A 20,852-nucleotide genomic window follows, 5' to 3' on the forward strand; every position below is an offset into this window, starting at 1 on the left:
ACTGTTTCAGAGCTGGGTGCTGTGTAAACTGTTTATGCTGTGGCCTCCTGGCAGGACCCATGGACCCAAAGAACAAGAGACAGACACTCTGTGGTCAGGTGACCACACAATGCCTGTCGAGGACAGGGGATCTGGGCAGTGGTGATTGCATCTCAGCTTTCATGAAGAGGTGGAATGCCAGAGTAGAAAACAATAACTAAATTTGTAACTTTGGAGCAGAAATCGGATGGGGCCCAGGGCCAGAGAAGGGCCTAGTGTCTAAGAGAGGGCAGTGCACATGCACGGGGGCTGCCCACCTTCACCCGGCTCTGGTGGGAGAGGCCGCGTCCAGAGTGTGGATTGGAAAGCGGGCACAGAGGCGGGGGTGGCTTCTTCCCTCAGGATGTTTGGGAAAACAACCGCTCCTTTCCACTCTCTTCAGGCAGAGTGAAACACCAATAAAAAGTTTTTAATTGAGATTTCAGAAAACAACATGTGGACAAGGCAAATAAATACTAAGTTAAACCAAAAAGCACAAAATACATACAAGAAACGTAAGTGGGCGTGTTTAAGTGACAGAGATTTCCAACGCCAATGCTGACAGATTCACACCCAGAGTATCTCCACATTTGTTTAATAGACTTAAATAGGAAACTAATTTTCTTTCTTTAAGCGTGATCTTCAGTGAAATCTTTCTTCAAACCAGCTTATGGCTTCTGAAGCAATTCAATAAGCCCTAAGTTGACCTACTTCAAAAATTGGATTCCACTTTGATTAGTGCTTTTACTGACATGACATTCAAGGCTTCTTGGCTGATGGCACGTTCTTGTTTCCTTGGTGCTTCTGAACCACAGTGAAAATGAGTTCCACGGTCAGCAGGCCGCCACCCAGCTCCACTGTGGCATTTGGGCTGCAGCTTGGGTCACGGGAGTGAATCGTGGAACCCCTGACTGCCCTCCGACCTTCCCCAGCTTGCCACAGTGACAGCATGCTGCTGCTGCTGCTGTGATTCGACCCACACACGCCACAGCAGAGTCAGTCGGCCTGCTTGCCTCCTCCGTCCCAGTCTAGAAGTACTGAGCCAGCCAACCTGCTTATGCCAGGCCTCAATCCACCTGGCCTAGGCCCCTTTGTGGCATGGCTGGCTGGCACTGACCCAGCTCTGCATACTGGGGAAGGTCAGATTCTCAGAGCTGAAGGCTGATTGATTGAAGTGCAGCCCTCACAGCACCATGCCTCCCTGTGTCCTGCTCCTGCACAGGAGTCTCACTTGTGCCTTGGGGCTTCTTTACGGGCCCAGAGACTGGGGGAGCAGCTCTGGCCAGCTCATGCTTCCAGGGGAGAACACCGCGGACCCCACCCACTGCTCTCCCTGGATCAAGGCTGGGCAGCAGCAAGACCAAAGATGCCAGATTTGAGCTCATCAGCTGAGGCTTTTTAAAATACTGTGATTTCAACATCTGCCTCCTGGCCAAAGCCGCCTTCTCTTTGTTCTGAGCAGAGTTTGTCCATCTTCTCAAAAGCTAAGCGTCCTTTTTCACCTGAAATATTAAGGTCGTCTGTCACTGAATTGTCCCCCCACCTTGCTCTTTTCTACTCTGGTGACCCAAGGTGGCCCTAGTACTTCTAGATGCCTAGGTGGGAAGGCAGGGTGGAGACCATTTGGGTCCAAGACAGAGTCTGCTGACCTTTAATCCTGCCTTGCATCTGGCTTTCATTCCCAAGGATTGGAAACTGAAGTTGAAGAGGTTCATAAAGCACCTCTCGGCACTTCAACCATAAAGGAGACCTCTGGGTCGCTAACAGCGCCCGTCCAGTGTGCTATTATTGCATCTTTTGAGAGCTGGCTGTGGCCTCTCTAGCACAACTTTTCCAAGGGCCCTGGGAACCCCACTACTCAGCGGAATGTTGGATGCTGTACTTTACCAAATGACAGTGTGGTTTCCCGGGCTGCCGCTCGCACAGCCTCCAGGTTGGACTGGCACAGGCTGGCGATCTGGTCAATGCTTTCGATGCCCTATATGAGAGTGAGGGAAAGAGAGTCCATTAGAGAACATTTTAAATAACAAGTCCCCACTACTATAAACCACACAGACCAGCCCTAGCATGGTCTCCGGGGCCTCAGCACCCCGACAGCTTCCAGCTTTCTCACATGGCCTCGGGTTCATCGAAGTGCCTCTGGCAGCATCTCATCTTGGCTGACACGTGCCTGCAAGCTAGGTCATTCGCAGAACTTTATGGACACCTTTGAAAGGCCCCCATCTTGAAAATGAGAAGACCTGCTTTCCTCTGGACCATTCTCCCTCCTGTGCTTCTCCCAACCCTACCCTCCAGGTCAGGCCAGCAGAGGAGTGACAAGGGTTCAGGCACAGTTGACCCCACCTGCTCTGCTCCAGGGCCAAGGACCAGAGTGCACTTTAGCTCCCTCTAGTGGCACCCTTACGCTCTCACTGGTTATTCAATTATAACCAGATGGTCCTGACAGAATTTCATGTCAGTTCATTCCAGAATGAGTAAGTGAATTTAGTTTGTATCAGACCCTTTTTCATCAAGCAAAATGGCCATGATTTTTTTATTGTTTAATGATTGTTATTTTTTTTCCATTTAGCTGGTTTACAGTGTTCTGTCATCAATTTTCTACTGTACAGCAAGGTGACCCAGTCACACATACACATGTGCATTCCTCTTTCTCACATTATCACGCTCCATCATAAGGGTCTAGATATAGTTCCCAGTGCTGTACGGCAGGACATGATTTTTTTTTTAAATGAGAGTTTCACATGCAGGTGAGGTTGCGGTAAAACGGGCATCCCTCACTTCCGCTTTGGGGAGGGTAAGTGGGTATGTTGTGTCAAGAGTCTTAAAATAGGAGTTCCCATCATGGCGCAGTGGTTAAGGAATCCGACTAGGAACCATGAGGTTGCGGGTTCGGTCCCTGCCCTTGCTCAGTGGGTTAAGGATCTGGCGTTGCCGTGAGCTGTGGTGTAGGTTGCAGACGCGGCTCGGATCCTGCGTTGCTGTGGCTCTGGCGCAGGCCGGGAGCTACAGCTCCGATTCAACCCCTAGCCTGGGAACCTCCATATGCCGCAGGAAGAGGCTCAAAGAAATAGCAAAAAAAAAAAAAAAAGAGAGAGTCTTAAAATATTATGAATATTCAGAGTTCCCATCGTGGCTCAGCGGAAGCGAATCCAACTAGTATCCATGAGGATGCCGGTTGGATCCCTGACCTCACTCAGTGGGTCCGGGATCTGGCATTGCCGTGACCTGTGGTGTAGGTGGCAGATGCTGCTCAGATCCCTCGTTGCTGTGGCTATGGCACAGGCCAACAGCTGTAGCTGATTCGACCCCTTGCCTGGGAATTTCCGTGTGCCACACGTGCGGCCCTAAAAAGCAAACAAACAAAAAAATACTCTGAATATTTAATATATTCTCTGGCCTTGAGATAACGCTAAGTCTAACCTAAGGAAGTAACTCAGAACCCCCCCCATATAATTTTTAAAAGCTTTATGCTCAAGTATTAGGATGATGGGTAACTTTTACGTTTCTATATTTTATCCTTTTTTTCCTGCAATGGACTTATTGTGCAGCATAAAAGTGAGTCCCTGGGGCCACCTGCTTGTTCACATGGAGCCAGGGCAAATGTTCACTACTGCTGAGGGGTCTCTGCCTTTGGAGCTTTTGCTGGTGGAGCTGATGGCCATTCCTCTACAGCCAGCTCTTTACAGTGCTTTTGCACTGGCAATAATTTTCTTTTTTGTTCCCAGTGGAAACATTTTGAAAAGAACTAACTTCAACCACAAGCAGGTTTCTCTCCATCTCCCCCGAGGACAAGTTAAACTCACCCTGAGATGTTTCAGCGCCATGCATGCCGCTTGCTGGAGTTTTGCGTCATTCTCGGTCAGGGCATTGGTGTAGAAGAGCAAAGCCTAGGAAATAAGGCTGCTGTGAGTTGGGGGTCGGGGGAGCTGATGAGAGCAGAGCCCACGGTGCCCACAGCACCCCCTCCGAATGCGAGTGTATACGGTGTTGAGTTGTAGGCTGCAGTGTTGTTTACCTAAAAATGCCCCCCCTGGGCTGAGGGTAATCAAATAAGAAAGTGCTTTTTCTCTCATAAGGTTTACAAAATGCATTTTGAAACTGCCATCTAGATAAAATGCAAAATCAGGGAAACCTCCTGTGCAGCGGGGACAGAAGAAGGACTGAACACAGAGGGAGCCTCGGTGAGGCTGCTGCCTTGGCCAGCAGGAAAAGCATCTCTTCCCTTCATCCTGCTTTTCCAGTCACAGCTCTGACTGGCGCCATCAGTCACACGACCCTGGCTTTGCCCACTTGTTGTAAGGGCTAATAGGAAGAATGGGAGGGTGGCTAGTGGGGTTGTGCCTGGCACTTGAGTGAGCCCTAGACTATATGGTAAGGCCCTGGGGTTGCCCTTCTCCCACTCTGGGCACTGGTACCCTAAATCTAGGATAGTCGCAGGTCCAGGAACCTGAAAGGCCAAGAAGTCCAATCTCTTGGTTTTCAAGGGAACCAGCCACACACGTTAATTGAAAGTAAACATGGATGACGGTCCGAATTCTAAGACATTCTCCATGCAGGTGACATCTCAGAGACTGAAAAGAGAAGTTGCTCTAGAAACACTGAGATGGATGAGGTGGTAAGCGTGTGCCATGTGGTTCTGTGGGTTCCTCAGGAGATGGCCTGACCAGCCCCAGCTCCCTCCATCCTCAGAGCTGGTACTGCTGGAGGGCCGCATCCCTGTCTGGAGCGTCTCTAAATCAAACTGCCTGGCAGGGAATGCAGCTGCCGGTCACTATTTTTCCAAGAGAAAGCTTCCCTCCCTCCCTCCCCCCCCCCACCTCACACGCCATACCTTCTCCCGAAAGCTCTTGTTCCTGGCTGCGCTGGCCAGGCGAGTGCTGGCCGCCCTGGACACCCGTGGGGTGCCATCCAGCTGGAGCAGCGCCCAGGCTCTCAACGTCTGAGGCAGGGGCTGGAGCTGGCCCAGCCGCTTGCCCTGCAGCTTCCTGACCGTCTTGGCCTGGCCCACGCCCTGCAGCTCCTCAGCAAGTGTTACTGGAAGAGACAGAAGAAGGTGGCTCGGGGTCCCCTCTGATTGTGGCTGGGCTGGACAGCTCCGGGCCCTGCGTTAGCCATGGAGAAGCAAAAACCAGGACAGGCCCCAGTGGGGGCTGGTGTCAGAGTGGCTTCCTGGAATCTCCAGGAAGGCTTTCTAGCAAGGGGTCAAATACGCTCTGAAAATGAGCAAAACCCCAGTTCATAGTCAGGGACTCTGGCCAGCCCGGCAGCACCCTCGTGTCCTGTTGTGGTCTCTGCTCTGTGCTTTGTAAAGCCTCCTGCTCTTGGAGCTCATTTCTATGTGGGCTGAATGTGGAGTCTAATGAAATTGGTCATCAAAAGAACAGCTGGAGGGGAATCTCTGTGATTCGGAAAAGCTGGCTTCCCAGAGCCGAGACAGGCTCCAGGACGGACCCTTCCTTTGTTGGTACATGCTGCTTTGAGGCCACCTGCGCCCCCATGCCAGCTCCTACCTTCCTTGGTGAGCTGGGCGAAGTGCTTCTCCAGGTCAGAGACACTCTGCCTCCGCAGGTAGCTGTGAAACTGGAACCAGGTGACAGTCTGTTCTTCGGGGATCCCGGCTCCAGGCAGCAGCCCGCCGCAGCTGACCACCTGCTCCAGGAGCCTGCGGCACACTGGGAAACACGGGGAAGGCATGAGGGGAGACCGAGCCCTCACCCTGTGATGCCGCTCAGCCGGCCAGCCCAGTTGATTTAAAGGCTCTCTGATGGCACGTGGGTGGGTGACCCTCCCCATCCCCAAGGAGGAGCCCGGCCCGCGGTGGGCGTCCTCAGTGTATCCACTGCCCCACTGGCCTTGGAATCTGAATTCCGGAGCTAGGGTCTGGGAATATGCAGGTGGTTAGACCCTCCTGAGGTCCAGAGCCCCGCCTGGAGTGTGACTTATCACTTCAGTTGTCAACAGAGAAAAAGGCTCTAGGTCTGCATTGTGGGGAAGAGCCCAGCGAGATTCAGGACACCTCCGTCAGGCAGCGTCCTGCCCACCTTCTCATAAAGCTTCCTTCCCAGCCCCTCTGAGGTTCTGGGGAAGCTGTGGACTCTGTCCCCTGAAAGATGCACCAGCGCACTAATGTCTGCAGCTTCCGGGTTTCACAGAGCCTCCCTCCTCCCCCCAGGAAGGGGAGACGCCTTGCTGTCAAGCTGAGAAACTCCTCCACTTGATGCTGTGAGGGTATTCGCAGAGGTGGAGATGGGGCTAAAACGAGGCTGCTGCGACAGTGCTGAAGGGCCCAGAGGCTCCACGCAGCGTTTGCTACCTATTTCCAGTTGTCCCGGGTATTTCCCTCGGACTCTGTGCAGGAACATCTTCTTGAGCTGGTCCAGCAGCGCTGCACCAGGGCAGGACAGGACCGCACCGGGCTCCGTGCAGCCCCTCCACAGCCTCAGGCAGCCCTTCCTCCGCGTGGCCTGCGGGATGACTGAAAGCCCAGGCTCAGACACCTGTCCAGCAGTGAAGAAGAGCAGGCACCGAGGAGGCCCAGAAAGTTCCTTCCACTAGGTAGAGGCCGGGAAGGCAAGGGACGGCCTGGCCTAACGCAGAGTCCCTTTTCCACATGCCGATGTGACACGCAGAGAACAAGCAGCTTTGGCTGTGAGCACCTTGTCTGGGTTACAACCTGCAGGCCTTGAGACAACCCTGGGGCTGCTGCTGTCACCAGCCTGTCCTCATGGACAAGGGGACGTCTTACGGGGAGCAGAGGCAGAACTGAGGTCACAGCCACTGTTCGAGTGCAAGCTGTGTGCCTTAAATGTGTCCTGGGAATTCCTTCATTGATACCCAGTGGCCTCCCCGTTATACAGGTGGGGAAGCTGAGGCTCAGAGAGGCGAATCATTTGCCCAGAGTCACACAGCTGACTAAGGCTAGCTGGTCTCCCGTCCCACCCACCCCCAGAGTGTGTCCGGTCCCAGCCCAGTCATTGCCCCCACTCTCACCCCGTGGCCATTTAACCCGGCATGGCGGGAAGGCCGAGGAGGCCCCATGGGCTTTCATCCTCATCACTTCAAGCCATTCACGTGGGCAGCCCGTGGGTGGAGGGCAGGGACTTACTCTCTTCAATGGATGTCGCCTTGCTGACCTTCTCAGCATCAAGCACAGAAAGCGTCTCCAGAACCTGCTTTTGCTGTGCAGCTTCTTCCAGAAGGCACTCCTGGACCATCCTCGACAAGTTAGGAGAGTCCAGTTTCTGGGAAGCAGCCCACGATGCTCCAGGTTAGCACAGAACATGCCCTCTGAGGTCAGCCACTGTGCCCGTGGCTGACCCTGCCCCATGCCCATCTTTTCCATTCCAATGGTAGCTCCCCGATGGTCATCTGGGGATTCCTCCTTTGCCAAGGTGGCTGAGATGATAGAGTGCAGGCTAGCGCTACAGGAGTGCCTTTGCCACTGAAGGAGCCAGCCTGCCAGAAAATGAAGCTAACCAACACAGGAAAGCAGAGCTGAGAGAGGGAGAGACCCAATCATGGTGAGCTCTGAAACCCTGGATCCATCTGGGCCTGAAGCCCACTTTTGGGCCTTTCACTTCTGTGAGCCAAAAAATTTCCTTTTGGTTGAGCCAGTTTAGATTGAAGTTCTGGCACCTGCGATTGAAAGAGCTGCACCCACCACCCTCAGTTTAAGGCTTGGGCTGTATAAGGACTACATGATTATTCACCTGACCTTGAACCTTCCACCCCACCCTCCCCAATTCCTCACCCACCTGCAGCAGTGCTTTGCAGATTTGGAGGTGAACCGTGAGCAATATGTCTAGCTCTGGGGCGCCGGCTGTGAGTTCCCTGGTGGACACTTTCAGTGACGGTGGTGGAGGTGGGGTCCCGTCCTTTCTGAATTGAATTGAAAAGAACTGAGTGACCGTTCAGTTAGCGGTTCGGCTCCCTCCAAGGGTAGAGGAGTCCCTTCTCACTGGAGAGCTCTGCAGGGAGGCCAGCTCTAGGTCTCAGGGAGTTAAACGTAGGAGAAACAACTGGCAACAGGTCAAAACAGGTGCTGAGATGGCATTCTGCCCACCTCACCCTGCCCGCTTCCAGGGTGTGTGATTTGCAGAGGAAGCCTGAGGTTCACACTAATTCCTGGCTCTGTGACTCTGCCAAGTCTGCTTCCCCTGGCCTCAGTTTACCCATCTGTAAAGTGGGGACAGGAATCTCAAGCTCAGGGCAGTGAGGGGTGAGTGAGACACAGGGTACCCAGCACGGTGCCCGCCTGAGCCCTCAGTGGAAAGGCCACACCCTCCCCATGGACTTTTGAGAGGAAGAGGGAAGTGTAGCCTGTTTATGTGCTTCCGTGCAGCTGAGATCTGGATGCTGGTGGGCAGGTGGGGGCTGCTTCACCCAGAAGGAAGGTGATCATGCAGGTTGGGGGCGGGGGTTGTGCAGAGGGAACAGGCGCTCCACACGGGTCAGAGGTTCTATTGCTTGTGCCAGTGGTATTATTATTGGGAAAAAAAAAAAAAAAGCCCATTGCTCAGAGCAGAAGGCTCAGGTTCAGGTCACAGTATCCTCTTCCGCTCAGTGGTCCCTGAGGACCTGTTCTGTGCCAGGCAGGGTCTGGGCCATGGGAGACACTGGCTCTGGGGCTGGTCAGCAGATCGGTGCTAGGCAGGGTGCACTCACCGGGGGCCCTGGGAGCCCCCAAACAGGGCCAGCTCATGCGGGGCCATGTGAGCGTTGAGGAAGGAGAAGCTCTGCAGGATGCACTCCATCAGGCTCTCTGCAGAGGCATGCTCTAGGCGGGCTCCGTGGGGCTGTGGATGGAAGGACGGACAAGCAGCCAGACCTCAGGGCAGCCTGGCCACCCACCCAGCACAGCAACGCTGGCGGTGTCCCAGTCACTGTCCCTAGTGGGTCTGCCCTCCCCCAAGTCAGGAATGGGCCGGGGGGTGTGTCCCCAGGGTCCTTCCCAAATGGCCTGTGACAAGGTCTGACGCTACAGCTGGAAGGAGATGGATCTGAAAAACCTCAGGGCTCACAAATGCCCACAGGGACAGGGCAAATGACAGGAGGAGGCTCGCGCCCGGGGTTGCCAGATCATTCAGCATTATACACAAAACTGGAAATCTAGATTTTTTTTGTCGGGCGCTGCCCAGTTTTTAACTATCAACAACTAATTCCAAATTATTTTTAAAATATGTCCTCGGTTGAGCCAAGTAACTCCTCAGGAGGCTCCAAGGCTGCAGGGCGAGCCTCTGGATTCCAGGTGCTCTTCTCCCAGGGAGACGTGGAAGGAGAGGAGTCTGGAGGCAGCCCCCATGGAGGGCGCGGTGGGGGTTCAAATCATCGGAGCCTCCTGGGGGCAGGTCCCACGGTGGTGGGACCCCGAGGCTGATGCCCATCCCCAGGGGCCTTGTCTCACACAAAGTGCACCCAAGGCACAGCCTGAGCAGATGCTGCCCTCTGAGCCAGAACTGGGCTCCTGAAAGTTGACCCAAAGAGAAAACCTTGAGCAGCAAGAGAACAAGGCTAGTTGCAGAATTTCCTTGCCTGATAGGAAAAAAAAAGTGCGTGCACACACACACACACACACACACATGTATACACACAGAGTGGGTTCTTGTTATTCACAGGAGTTGTGATGTTCAAAGTCACCATGACCACTGGATTTGAGTCCCATGGGAAATGATAAGGCCGTGAGCCTCTGGTCACACATTTTCATCAACCCGTCAATATGTGGCCTTGTTTTACGTGTGTCTATTTAAAGCCATCTTATTTAATATAGACACTGCATTGTTGATGTGTCAACACCGAACTCAAGGTCAACGGCATTTTAACTCACGTCTAAACAAGGCTTATCTAACACACGTGTTTTCTCTACAAGGCTCATCAGGAACACTGGCCAGCACCTGAGCCCAGCACTTGGGGGCTGTTTCAAACAGCCTCATCATCAAAATAAGTACCAAAATGTGGAAAACATAGCACTAAATAGATGAAGAAAAGGACACCTGGTAAAATATGAGCTGAGACAAGAAAGAAGAAAGAAGAGGCCTTCATTCAGCTTCAACTGGGAACGTGCACATCAGGTGACACCAGTTTTTTGCCCCCCTACAGAAGCCCCCGAATGACCATGCAAGCATCAGCAGCAGGTTTCAGCGAGTAGGTGAATTCACAAAAGCAGGATCCGTGGCTAGTGAGAATCAACTGTGTATATATATTTATATGCACCTGTATATAATTAAATCCTCATATATACACATACATAGATATATTTATGCACATATACATGTGTATAATTTCTCTTGAAAAAGTCGAACTATTAAGACCATAGCCTATAATCATTTTTATTGTTTTAATTTGGTTTGTCCCCTAAAATTTCCTCAAAGCTGTGTTAAATTACTGTCTTATTGTGGTTATTTTATGATGTTGATGTAAAGTGTGTATAATTTTTCAAAGTACAGGTTTGTTGCAGAAGCTGCATGCGTGCCAACTCAGACAGTTCTACATAAAAAGGCTGCTAGGAATTACAGAAAAGGTGACGTTACTTCATAAATTTTTTTCCTGAAATTTTCTGGCAGGTCTTTTTTAAGACCATAGCAGCGGTAAACAGCAAACATGTTTTTAAAGTTACTGGAGGAGTTCCCGTCGCGGCGCAGTGGTTAACAAATCCAACTAGGAACCATGAGGTTGCAAGTTCGGTCCCTGGCCTTGCTCAATGGGTTAAGGATCCGGAGTTGCCGTGAGCTGTGGTGTAGGTTGCAGATGCGGCTCGGATCCCACGTTGCTGTGGCTGTAGTGTAGGCGGGCAGCTTGAGCTCAACCCCAAGCCAGAAAACTTCCATATGCCACACCTGCGGCCCTAAAAAGCCAAAAACAAAACAAAACAAAAACTCTATGCTGAACTGTAATGTTGTGGGGGGAAGGGGGAAGTTAGTGATTAAACAGCCAAATCTAATTTTTGAAGCCAACAGTTAGACTATTTCGGTGCCAGTGTGTATCCTACACAATAGATAGTGGTTTCATAAGCTTATTACTGTACAAGAGGGTGCTGGTATCTTATTTTATGTACATCTAAATTTATGTAAACCAGGCATGTCCGCTGTAGCTCAGCGGAATTGGCGGCATCTTGGAAGCTCCGGGATGCTGGTTAAATCCCTGGCCTGGCACCGTGGGGTTAAGGAGCTAACGTTGCCACAGCTGTGGCTTAGGTCGAAACTGCAGCTCGGATCTGATCCCTGGCCCGGGAACTCCATATGCTGTGGGGAGGGCAAAAAAAAAAAAAAAAAAAAAAAAAAGTAAATTTATGTAAACTAAAAAAATAGAATAATCTGCCTAGGCCAGCTCCTCTGAATATCCAAGAACAGCCCCTGGCGTGGGCCCTGTCAAAGTTTCAGTGTCAGGTGTGTGGCCGTGAGGGGCCTTCACAGTACCAGCTCTGACCCTGAGACTGCCCCAAATTGAGGATTCTAATGCTGAGCCACAGCCCCACCGGCCAGGGTCAGAAGAGGGGAGATGTGGCTGGGTTGTGGCCCAGCATGGTGCAAGTTATGCCCTCTGAGCCCGGACTTCCTCTTTATAATCCTCCTCCCAGCCTGGTGACGGGCACTGTTATACCCATTTGGCAGATAAGCAAACTGAGGCCACAGGGGTGAGGCCAGGATGCTGGCCTAGGCTGGCTGCCCCTCAGGGCCCACTCCCAGTTGTTACATTATCGCAAAGCAGGGCTTCTGCCCAGCAAAGAGTGCCCATACCTTCAGCCGGTCCCTGAAGCTGAGGACCTGGTACTCCAGCTCCCGGAGCTGGGGTGGGGCAGGGTCCGTGGACCTCAGTAAATCCAGGACCTCCTGCAGGGGCCTCTCAAGGGGCACCCTGAGCCCGTCCACTCCATCCTGGGTGTCTCCTTCAACATGGCCTTCCTGACTCCCCGGAACCCTGTGGTTGTCGAAGGGGGAGCCCCGTGGCAGGTCGGGACTTTCTACTCCCAAATTTCTCCAGCCAGGCTGCTCCACAAATGAGCCTCCCACCAGGTGGAACATCTCTGGCAGGAGACCCAAGGGTGGGGGGTCCTCCTGGGCCTCTTCCTCAATGGAGGTGTTCGGGCCGACGGCCAAGGGCAGAAAGCCCACGTCTGAGGTGGACGCCGATGTGCTGGTCTCAGTGTCTCGGGGGTCCTCGGAGCTGAAGGAGTCCATCTCAGGCAGCTCCTGACTCCGACTCCGCACGCCAGGGCCCTGAAGGTCACTGTCGGTTAGGCAGCTGAGGATGGAGGTGGCCCTCGGCCTGTCCAGCAGCAAGGCCTGCTGTGCTGGCTGCTGCAGGACAGACTGGAGAGGGGGATACAGGACTGGCCTCACCGGCTGCACCAGGAACCACAGCCAGGCCCCAGGGGCTTCCCCCCACAGACCCTGGCTCCACACACCCACGTTCTCAGATGACTGAGGTCCACCACGGTGACTGCCACCCGGAAGTGCTGATAAGCACCTGGAACCTCTCTGCCCTTCTCCCTCATCACCTCTCCTTCCCAGCCCCACCCTATTCCAGGGGCCTCCAAGTCAGACCTCATAGACCCCTCACCACACCTCCCTGAGGGTGGCACTGTTCTAACCTCAGAGAAACCGGGCACTGGCGCATCCTTAGGCCACACAGGCAGGGATCAAAGTTAGAGACTCTTAATCCAGGCTTTTAATCCACAAACCCTGGGCCCCTCTGCTCTACCCTTCCCTTCCCCCATCAACCAGGCCAGTGATAATGGGGGCTGCTCCTACGGCACCGTCTGTTTTTGCCAGGTATTCTTGTAAGCGCTCCTCATTTTCTGCCTCATTTAACCCTCACCATCAGGGCGCTACTGTTATCTTCACTTCTCTGAAATTGAAGTCAAGAGAGACTGAGTGACGTGCCCAAGGTCACACAGCAGGTGAAAGGCATAGACAGAATTTGAACCCTGGGCCGTCTGGCTCTAGAATCCATGCTCTTCACCATAGATGATTTTTTTTAACCAAAGTACACTGGGATCACCATGGCCAGACAAGTTTCCTCCGACAGCACAAGCTGCCAAGCTTATACAAAGCCGCCCACCTCTGGGCCAGCTCATTGAGCCTCATGGGGACACCTGCTTTGAGAAGATACTTGAACACGTGTAGGATGCCATGTGTACCAGGTTATTCACTGCCCGGTTGTTGGTAACAGCAAAAAAACTGAAACAACTTCAGTATCTTGTTAAATAAAGGACCATTTTTGGCCAAACGTGGAATGCTGCATGGTGCAAACGAAGAAGCGCTCTGGGAACGACAGAGAACAGACTCCAGAGCATTCGGTTAAAGGCCGGAGGAGTTGCATCTGCTCCCAGAAGCACAGAGCATCTCTGGAGGAATATGGAGGGAGGTGACAACTGTAGTTGGTGCTAAGGAGGGGCTCCAGGTCCCTGGAGGTCACAGGAAAGAGGTATTTTACTATACATGATGTCAAGGTATTACCTACTGGAAACATACTTTAAAGTGTAAGACAAATTGGAGGCCAAGGCCATGGCTGGGATGGTAGAACCATCCAGAAAACCCCATCCCAGGCATCAAGGAGAACTTGCTGAGTCCAGAACCAAGTCCAGAGGCCCTGGGATGGAGGGGCTGGTATTGAGAAAGAAAAAGTACAGAAAAACACCCAGGGTAACCCCAAAACGAGGGAGGCTGAGCCCAAAGCTTGCTACATCTGAAGGTGCCAGGCTGCTCAGCCCCCATCCCAGCGTGACACGGCATCCCTGCCCTGTGAGGCTCACTCACCAGGTAGTATCTCTCCCGGAAGCTGGGGGTGCTCGGGGGTGTCCAGCTGTACAAAGAGCCCTTCCTGCTGCCCATGGAGAACTTGCCTGTGGGGCTGGGCGACACCAGGAAGCTCTCGGTATCAAACGGGCTGGAGGAGAGCAGAGGCCAGGTGTCATCTATGGCTGGAGGACATTGGAGCACAGACAGGATCCAGGGAACTTAAGAGGAGATGGAGCTCGGGGAGAGGCAGGTGCTGCCTAGGGACTCCAGGGCCCCATCCTCAGCCCTCATGGAAACATCTCAGATGCACACCGCCCTTAGTGGACCAGTGGTGGACACCCAGTTCTGCCATCTTCTGGGTAAACCACATCACCACCCTCCTCAGAGTCGTCGTCGGTCAGGGGTGCCGGTCATATCACAGGGGAGGCTGCAGACGCATGGTGAAGTAACAGCAAGTGGGGCTTCCTCCTGGCCCTCACCAAGCCTGACCTCGGAGCAGGCAGGTCTGGGTCCACCCTCCTTGCCTCGTGGAAACCTGCTGGCTTGTTTGCACATAGGCCTGGCTGACAGCATCTGGGGCCTAGCCAGTCAGGAGGGCCTGAGGCTCAGAGGCACTGCCTGGAAACACTCCTGCCTGCCCAGGATGCCTAGGTCCTTGGACTTGCCCAGCCTAGGACTGCATGGTGCTGCGCCACCCCGCCCGCTACACTCGAGAGGTGTGCTCAGACCCAGTAGATGGAGGAGGACCCTGAAACTGGGTGTCGGAATTCACCCTGCTCACTGGGGAGAGAGCAGCACCCTAGTGACCCGGGCTCAGACTCCACCCCAGGGAGAAAGGAGACACTGGCCCCAACTGGTCAGGACAAGCACCAGAGCAGAGAAGTGCATCTCAGCCCCTTTGCTCCTGCAACACCTGCCCTGGGGAATAAGGAGAAGGGAATTCCCTCGAAACACTTGGGGAAAAGAAGAAAGTTCTGCTACCAAAAAGCAAAACCTGTGGAACCCACCAGCAATCACTGAAATGTGAAGCTCAGTGGAGAGCCCAAAGTGTCACACCCCCATCCATGGGGCTTAAGTGGCCCCAGGGGGACTTAAGGTGACCACTCAGCTCTATATCTGATGGGTGGCAGGGGTCAGCAGGGAAGGAGGTAGTGGGAGCAGTCAGACAAGTCCTCCTGGGCAGAGGCCAACCTCTCCTGGGAACCCAGCCCAGGAAGCTGCTGTCAAGGGTCCTGGCCAGCCCAGGGCTCTTATAGCCACTCCTTCAAAACTGAGAAGAGAATTAAAACTCAGCACTGCAGAGAAGGGTCTGGGCCCCAGCAGGTCTGGGGACAGGACAAGGTCAGGGCTGCCCAAGGGTGGAGGCCAGGGAGCGGCTAGGCCACCAGGGGGAGCCAGTGAGGCCCCACCGCTCATCCTTGGGTGGGAGTTTGGGGTTGGCTCCCCTGCCCCCGACAGAAAGGAAGCAGCTACCCCGGCTGACTCACTTCCACAGCACCTCCAGCTGTAACTTGATGGTGCCCAGCTCTGTGATGTCCACCACGATGACCTGCGGCCGGGTGGTGAAGAAGTCGGTGATGTCACAAGTCACTGCGCCAACCGCCAGCGAGCTCAGGCCCCGAAGCTCTGTCACCTGAGAAGGTGAGGACTTGTGGGTGGTATCAGGATGGAGCCCCTGGCGCCCAGGCCCCGCCGCCCGTAGGCACCACCCACCTTGATCTCAAAGTTCTCATGCAAGGTGGGGATGAAGGCCTTCTCCTCCTCGTCCCAGGTCTGGCTGTCGTCAGACTCGATCCGCCCCCTCAGCTTCCAGCGCTGGCGGCCCAGGCGCAGGAGCACCTGTGAGCCAGGCCCAAGAAGGGAGGAGTGAGCCGCTCCAATGGAGATCTCACCTGCCTAGGGGCCTCCCCGCCAGCCGGCTGGGGGTGGGGACAGAGACCCAGCTGGGACGCTGGTTCCCAGCAGCTCTCAGCCCCCAAAGGCCCAGGGGGAGTCGTCGGGGGAATGATCCCAGAGGGTGGCCATACCTCATACTGGTCTCCGGGACAGAGGCGAGCGTAGCCCACCAAGCCTGAAACACAGAGACAGGCTAATGTCTTCTCCACCCTCCTCTGTCTTGCCCCGTGGGTCACAGAGCCTCACATGGGAGCCCCCCACCACGTGTGGGTATCAGCTTCAGGGAGGGCTAAGGCATCGTGATGACAGTGACCAGGCCTGGGCCCTCACTTTCAACTCAGGGAACAGGACTTGCCCAAGGTCACAAGTCACAGGAGTGGAAACCAAGGCTGGACCTGGAGCCCAGGGATGCTGACCAACCCCTCACCCTCAGCACAGACCCAAGGCCCACAAGAGGACCTGATGCGCCACCCGAACTGGCCTCGGCCCGCCCACTTTCAGCCCTGTTCCGTACCTTTCATCCTGACGTGGAACTCGCCCAGGTGAACCTCCAGGGCCCCCTCAATGAGCCACATGTCCTGCAAAGCCCCACACAAGGTGGCTCACGGCCGGCCCGCGGGCTTGGCCACCAGGGCCGCACTGACTCTGCCAGAGGCCCCAGGGCAGAGAGAGACGCTCCCCTGGGGCCCAGGGAGCCCCCAAGAGAGGGCCCGACCCTCGAAGCGCCCGCCCACCGCCGCCCACCTCGGTGCACTCCTGCAGGCTGCGGCCCAGCTCTTGCAGGCTCTCTCGGGAGGCGCGGCTCGGCGGGCACCTGGAGAAGGCCCGCTGCATGTTGGACGCGCCATCGCGCAGGCGGCACTGGATGCAGTAGCCTTCGTAGAGCTCGTCCACCTGCGGGGCACAAGGCCGGGGGGCGGGGCCCCGACCTGCCTGTCACTCCGCCCTGAGCCGCTGACCCCACCCCAGCCCCTGCACTACTGTAGGGGCAGCGCCGGGCGCTTGCTGGGGAGAATGGGAGCCCGCGGGGGCAGCGGCCGCGTCGGTCTCATCCGCTCTGCCTCCTCAGCACCTGGCGGCGGCTGGCACGCAGCTTGTGCACAAGAAAAACTAACTGGACGGGTGAGTGCAACGCTTCCCCTCTCCCTGCCGTTGTGAAACTGGGGTGGTGGGTTTGTGATATTCTCTCCACCCACTGGGCTCCTGGGGTTGTAGAATGAGGTCACGGAAAAGTCTGCGGGATATTAAACGTAAGGGACTTGCTGTGTGACCTTGGACCAATCCTTGGCCCTCTCTGAGCCTCTGTTCTCCCATCTGTACAATCAGGTGATTGGACTCAGCGTTCCCAGCCTCCTTATCCCCACCTCAGGGCACAGCCCCTGCAGTCTCGGCTCTTCCTGGGCTTTCTCCAGCCACCTGGCACCCGTTAACCCAGCACAGGCTCAACAAGCTGAGCGACTGAGCCAGCCCCACCCTGGGACACCCCCGGGGGCCAGGCTGACCTTGCTGATGTGAAACTCCATCTTCCGAATATGCCTTTCCACAGAGCGTGTTTGCTTCTCCCAGAAAAAGTGAAGATGTTTTAAAAGTAGCCTGGACCACCCCCCGAGCACCCCTGCCCCTCTCATCCCCCAGCCCCTGCCATCCTCCGCCAGGTCCTGACACAGAGCTGGGCTCGAAGCCCATCACCATCCCCGAGGAAGGCTCATCACTGAGCCTCAGTTTCCCCATTTGTAAAGCAGGAAGGAAACCCAAGGAGTCCTCCCGGAGGATGGCTGGGAGGATGGAAAGCGGGCAAAGACGCGGTTCTCATCCAGCCAGGCCCAGCCACGGCCCACCTTGCTTACCACATGCAGAAGTTTCCCTCACCTTGTCCAGGTCGTAGTAGAAAGCCTGGGGGGTAGGGGGAGAGCAGGCGTCAGGGCTCCAGCTCCTCCAAGACCCAGGAGGCTACATCCCAGGGGCACCTGAGCTCAGAGGACAAAAAGCCAGTTGCCACTCCATCCTCTGAGGCCCACAGTCAGCAAGCTGTGGTCCAGGCCGAGGAGAAAAGGCGACTGGACACATGGGCTTTGGCTGAGGCAGCTCTAGGCCTGACTCTGCTTCCCAGCTGTGTGTCCCAGGCAAGTTACTCAACCTCTCTGAGCCTCCATTTCCTTACGTACCCCATAGCGTTGTTGTGAAGAGTTAAGGACAGTATAGACACTCGACAAGAGGAGGACCATGGTGGTTTGATTAAAGGGTGACTTCAGCCAAGACCAGAGGAACCGAGAGTAGGGAGAGGCGGTGGCGACACCCAGGAGTTCAGCCTAAGGAAACTGCAAAGCCAGACTGCTCCACAGTGAGGCCGATGAAAAGAATATATTGTCGGGCTGGGAGACTCTCTATAAAGGGCTAGACAGTAAGTTTTTCAGGCTTTGCAGGCCAGGTGGTTTCTGCCATTGGAGCATGAAAGCAGCCACAGACAATATGTGATTGATGGGTGTGGCTATGTTCAGAATAACTTTTATTTCCAACAGGCCCTGCTTTGCCCGTGTGGGTTAGAGTCAGTCTATCTGAGCAAGGGCAAGGGGGTGAAGGAGGGTCGGACTTTGAACCGGGGCCAAGGTTGCTCAGCTGGGAAGGGCCGGGGAGGGGTCTCACCAGCCTGGAATTCCTGCGGGTGTCCTTGTGGCGTCCTGACAGGTAGTCTAGCTCAGCCTGCTGGATGCACAGATACTCCCTGTGAGCAGGACAAGGAAAAGGGGTTTGAAAGGGAACAGAGAGGAAAAGAAATGATGAGCAGTGTTCCGGGGCAGAGGCAGCCACAGCCCTGGCAGCGGAGCGGTAGTGCTTCTCAGCAGGCTTGGGGGCCAGAGGGCAGAGCAGCCCACCACCCGGGGGCCTGGGCCCGGCTCGCTCAGCCTCCAGATCCCACACACCGAGGTCTGTGTGCCCAACGTGGGGCAAAACGGGGACTCTTAGGTAATTCCCCAAAGAGCCCTGCAAAGAGCATCTACTGTTAGTACAGCTTTTTTGGGTTGGGCAAACTGACCGTCAAGCACGGGGTCACACGGCACAGGGTCACATGGCAGGGAAGAGGCCAAACCCAGGTCTGAAACAGGCAGCGGCCTCCAGAGGCCAAGATCGTCATCCCCGGCCACAGGGAGGTCAGTACGAGCACGCCTCCCCCGCGGACAAAGACAGGCTGTCCTGCTATCTGGAGGCCTGGGACCAGATGGAGGCCCAGAGAGCACAGGAAAAGCCGTGGGCCCAAGGGGACTTTTCATGTTGTGATTTCCAACCCAAGGGACTCAGACACAAAACTCCAGGTCTAAACTTGAGAGGGAGGCTGGGGGCCACATCCTGCACCATCATAGATTTGCTGATTCACCCCAGGAAGGCGACTTGCCCTCTCTGGGCCCACTTCTACCACCTTCTGGCAGTCACAGCGCCCTCAGGGGTTGGGCTCCGCAGGACGAAGGGGATGCCATTGACTCCAGACAAGTCCCAAGCGTTCAGTCCTCACAGAATCACCAGAAGCTGTCTGGATGAGGAGCACGTGGAGACAGGCCTCCAGCCCCTGGGCACCTCCCACCCCGGCCCCTCTCAGCACCAGTGCTGGGGGCACTGTGAGAGGAGGGCAAGGGATATCCCCTGTGTGGGAGCCAGGCCCCAGCATGGTGGGGAGGTGATGTTTACCCAGAGCCTAGGGCACAGCGAGGCAGACGGCCATGGCCCTGCAGCCCCACACCCTACTCCCTGGCTGTGGGATCCTGGACAAGCCGCTTCTCATCTTTGGGACTCAGTTTCCTTGCCTGGAGAGGGTGGCTGAGAGTCTCCCATGGCCTTCCTTAGGGCCATGATGCCGGTGGAGCACCAAACAGCTTGGAACTGCTGCTCTTGTTATTATGATGATTAATTAGTGAGGCGGAGGGCAGGGCAGGGATCCCAGGAAGAGAGACAGCATTCGGTTCAGCACAGGCACACGACAGACTGGAGTTGGGCATGGGGGCCGCAGCCTCCGACTCTCCACTGCCCAGGAGCTATCTAGTAGGAGCCAGGGCACAGGCACGTGAAGAAGATGGTCTAGGGAGTGAACAGTGAAGTTCTAGAAAGATCAAAGGTCCATAGGGAGCCACAGGAGGACTTCAGCAGAGGAGGGAGTAGCAGGATGGAGAAGGGGGTGGGGGCAGTGCTGTGACAGTGGCAGGAGGCTGCCGCAAACAGACCAGGAAAGAGAGGAAGGGGCCTGAGTTAGTGGTCAGGGGAGCAGGAGAGAGGGTGGAGTGAGAAACGCTGAAGGGGAACTACTGATAGGTTTGGGGGGGTTCCACCCAAGCTCCCACCTCAGGGCCTTTGCCTGTGCTGTTCCCTCTGCCTGAGGTGCTTGTCCCCCAGCATGATGGCTCCTCCTCTGACCATTCAGGCCTCCAAAACCATCAGGACCTCCTCAGTGGGCCGCCCTGTGTGACAGGCTCTCTACATGCTGTCCCCAGGGCTTGCAGAAGCTACAGTATTGATCATGTTACTTCTTTATCTCCCCCCTGCTCCCCCTGCTGCCCCGCACAGTGAGCCCCATAAGACCAGGCTCCTCCTGCCACATTCACTGCATCCCTAGTGCCCAAGGACAGGGCTGAGCATGTGGCTGCATCCAGGACATGCTGGTTGACTAAACAAATTACCAGGAGCTCCCTCTGTGGCCTCCTATAGGCAAGAGCCACCCGCATTCCCCAGGAAGAGGCAAGAGGAACAAGCAGGCAAGGCCAAAGGATGCACTTGTTAAAGGCAACAAATAGCCGTCCTTACTTGAGGCCTCTCTTCAGTGCTTCGAAGATCTTCTTCACTTGCTGTGGCTTGGGGTCCAAGCAGACAGACCCCTTTCCCAGCGTGCCATACATCTTGGAGGATTTCGCAGGCATTCGAGGCCTCACTGAGTTCCTGTGGGTGGACTTTCTGTGAGAAAGGATGACAGGGTCAGAGTAGGGGTCTGGACAAAGCACTTCTCAGGGACAGGCACTTTGGGAACAGTGGCCACAGTTCCAAGCACTCAGGAGACCTGGCTGAGTCCCACCCCACTGCCACCAAGCTGCGTGGTCTTGGGAAAGTTGCCAAGTCTCCCTGGGCCACAGTTTCCTCATCGGTAAAATGAGGGCTTAGATTTGAGGATTAAAAGAATAATAACACTAACCTGATGTAAGACCTTAATTTACAGGGAAAAAT

At 55.2% G+C, this 20,852-nt stretch overlaps 1 protein-coding gene across 4 annotated transcripts in view; it reads right to left on the reverse strand.

Moving 5' to 3' along the window:
• RIPOR3 (RIPOR family member 3) overlaps positions 417-20,852 on the reverse strand; it is a 75,916-nt gene continuing 55,480 nt past the window's right edge. For 3 of the 4 annotated variants that reach the window (XM_005673005.3, XM_013985456.2, XM_021077863.1), the window contains 20 exons: positions 20,439-20,585; positions 18,294-18,372; positions 17,520-17,543; positions 17,153-17,206; positions 16,395-16,544; positions 16,165-16,228; positions 15,782-15,825; positions 15,468-15,593; positions 15,242-15,387; positions 13,773-13,902; positions 11,751-12,323; positions 8,683-8,813; positions 7,773-7,896; positions 7,124-7,259; positions 6,332-6,493; positions 5,529-5,690; positions 4,850-5,052; positions 3,822-3,905; positions 1,906-1,996; positions 417-1,520 (listed from right to left, as the gene is read on the reverse strand). In XM_005673005.3, coding sequence (XP_005673062.1) covers positions 1,417-1,520; positions 1,906-1,996; positions 3,822-3,905; positions 4,850-5,052; positions 5,529-5,690; positions 6,332-6,493; positions 7,124-7,259; positions 7,773-7,896; positions 8,683-8,813; positions 11,751-12,323; positions 13,773-13,902; positions 15,242-15,387; positions 15,468-15,593; positions 15,782-15,825; positions 16,165-16,228; positions 16,395-16,544; positions 17,153-17,206; positions 17,520-17,543; positions 18,294-18,372; positions 20,439-20,585 — 2,734 coding nt within the window. In that variant the 3' untranslated portion in view covers positions 417-1,416. The remainder of the gene's footprint in view (positions 1,521-1,905; positions 1,997-3,821; positions 3,906-4,849; positions 5,053-5,528; positions 5,691-6,331; positions 6,494-7,123; positions 7,260-7,772; positions 7,897-8,682; positions 8,814-11,750; positions 12,324-13,772; positions 13,903-15,241; positions 15,388-15,467; positions 15,594-15,781; positions 15,826-16,164; positions 16,229-16,394; positions 16,545-17,152; positions 17,207-17,519; positions 17,544-18,293; positions 18,373-20,438; positions 20,586-20,852) is intronic. The other variant, XM_021077862.1, reaches the window with a different exon arrangement.

This window comes from Sus scrofa, chromosome 17, assembly GCF_000003025.6.
Source record: "Sus scrofa isolate TJ Tabasco breed Duroc chromosome 17, Sscrofa11.1, whole genome shotgun sequence".
Lineage (NCBI taxonomy): Eukaryota > Metazoa > Chordata > Mammalia > Artiodactyla > Suidae > Sus > Sus scrofa.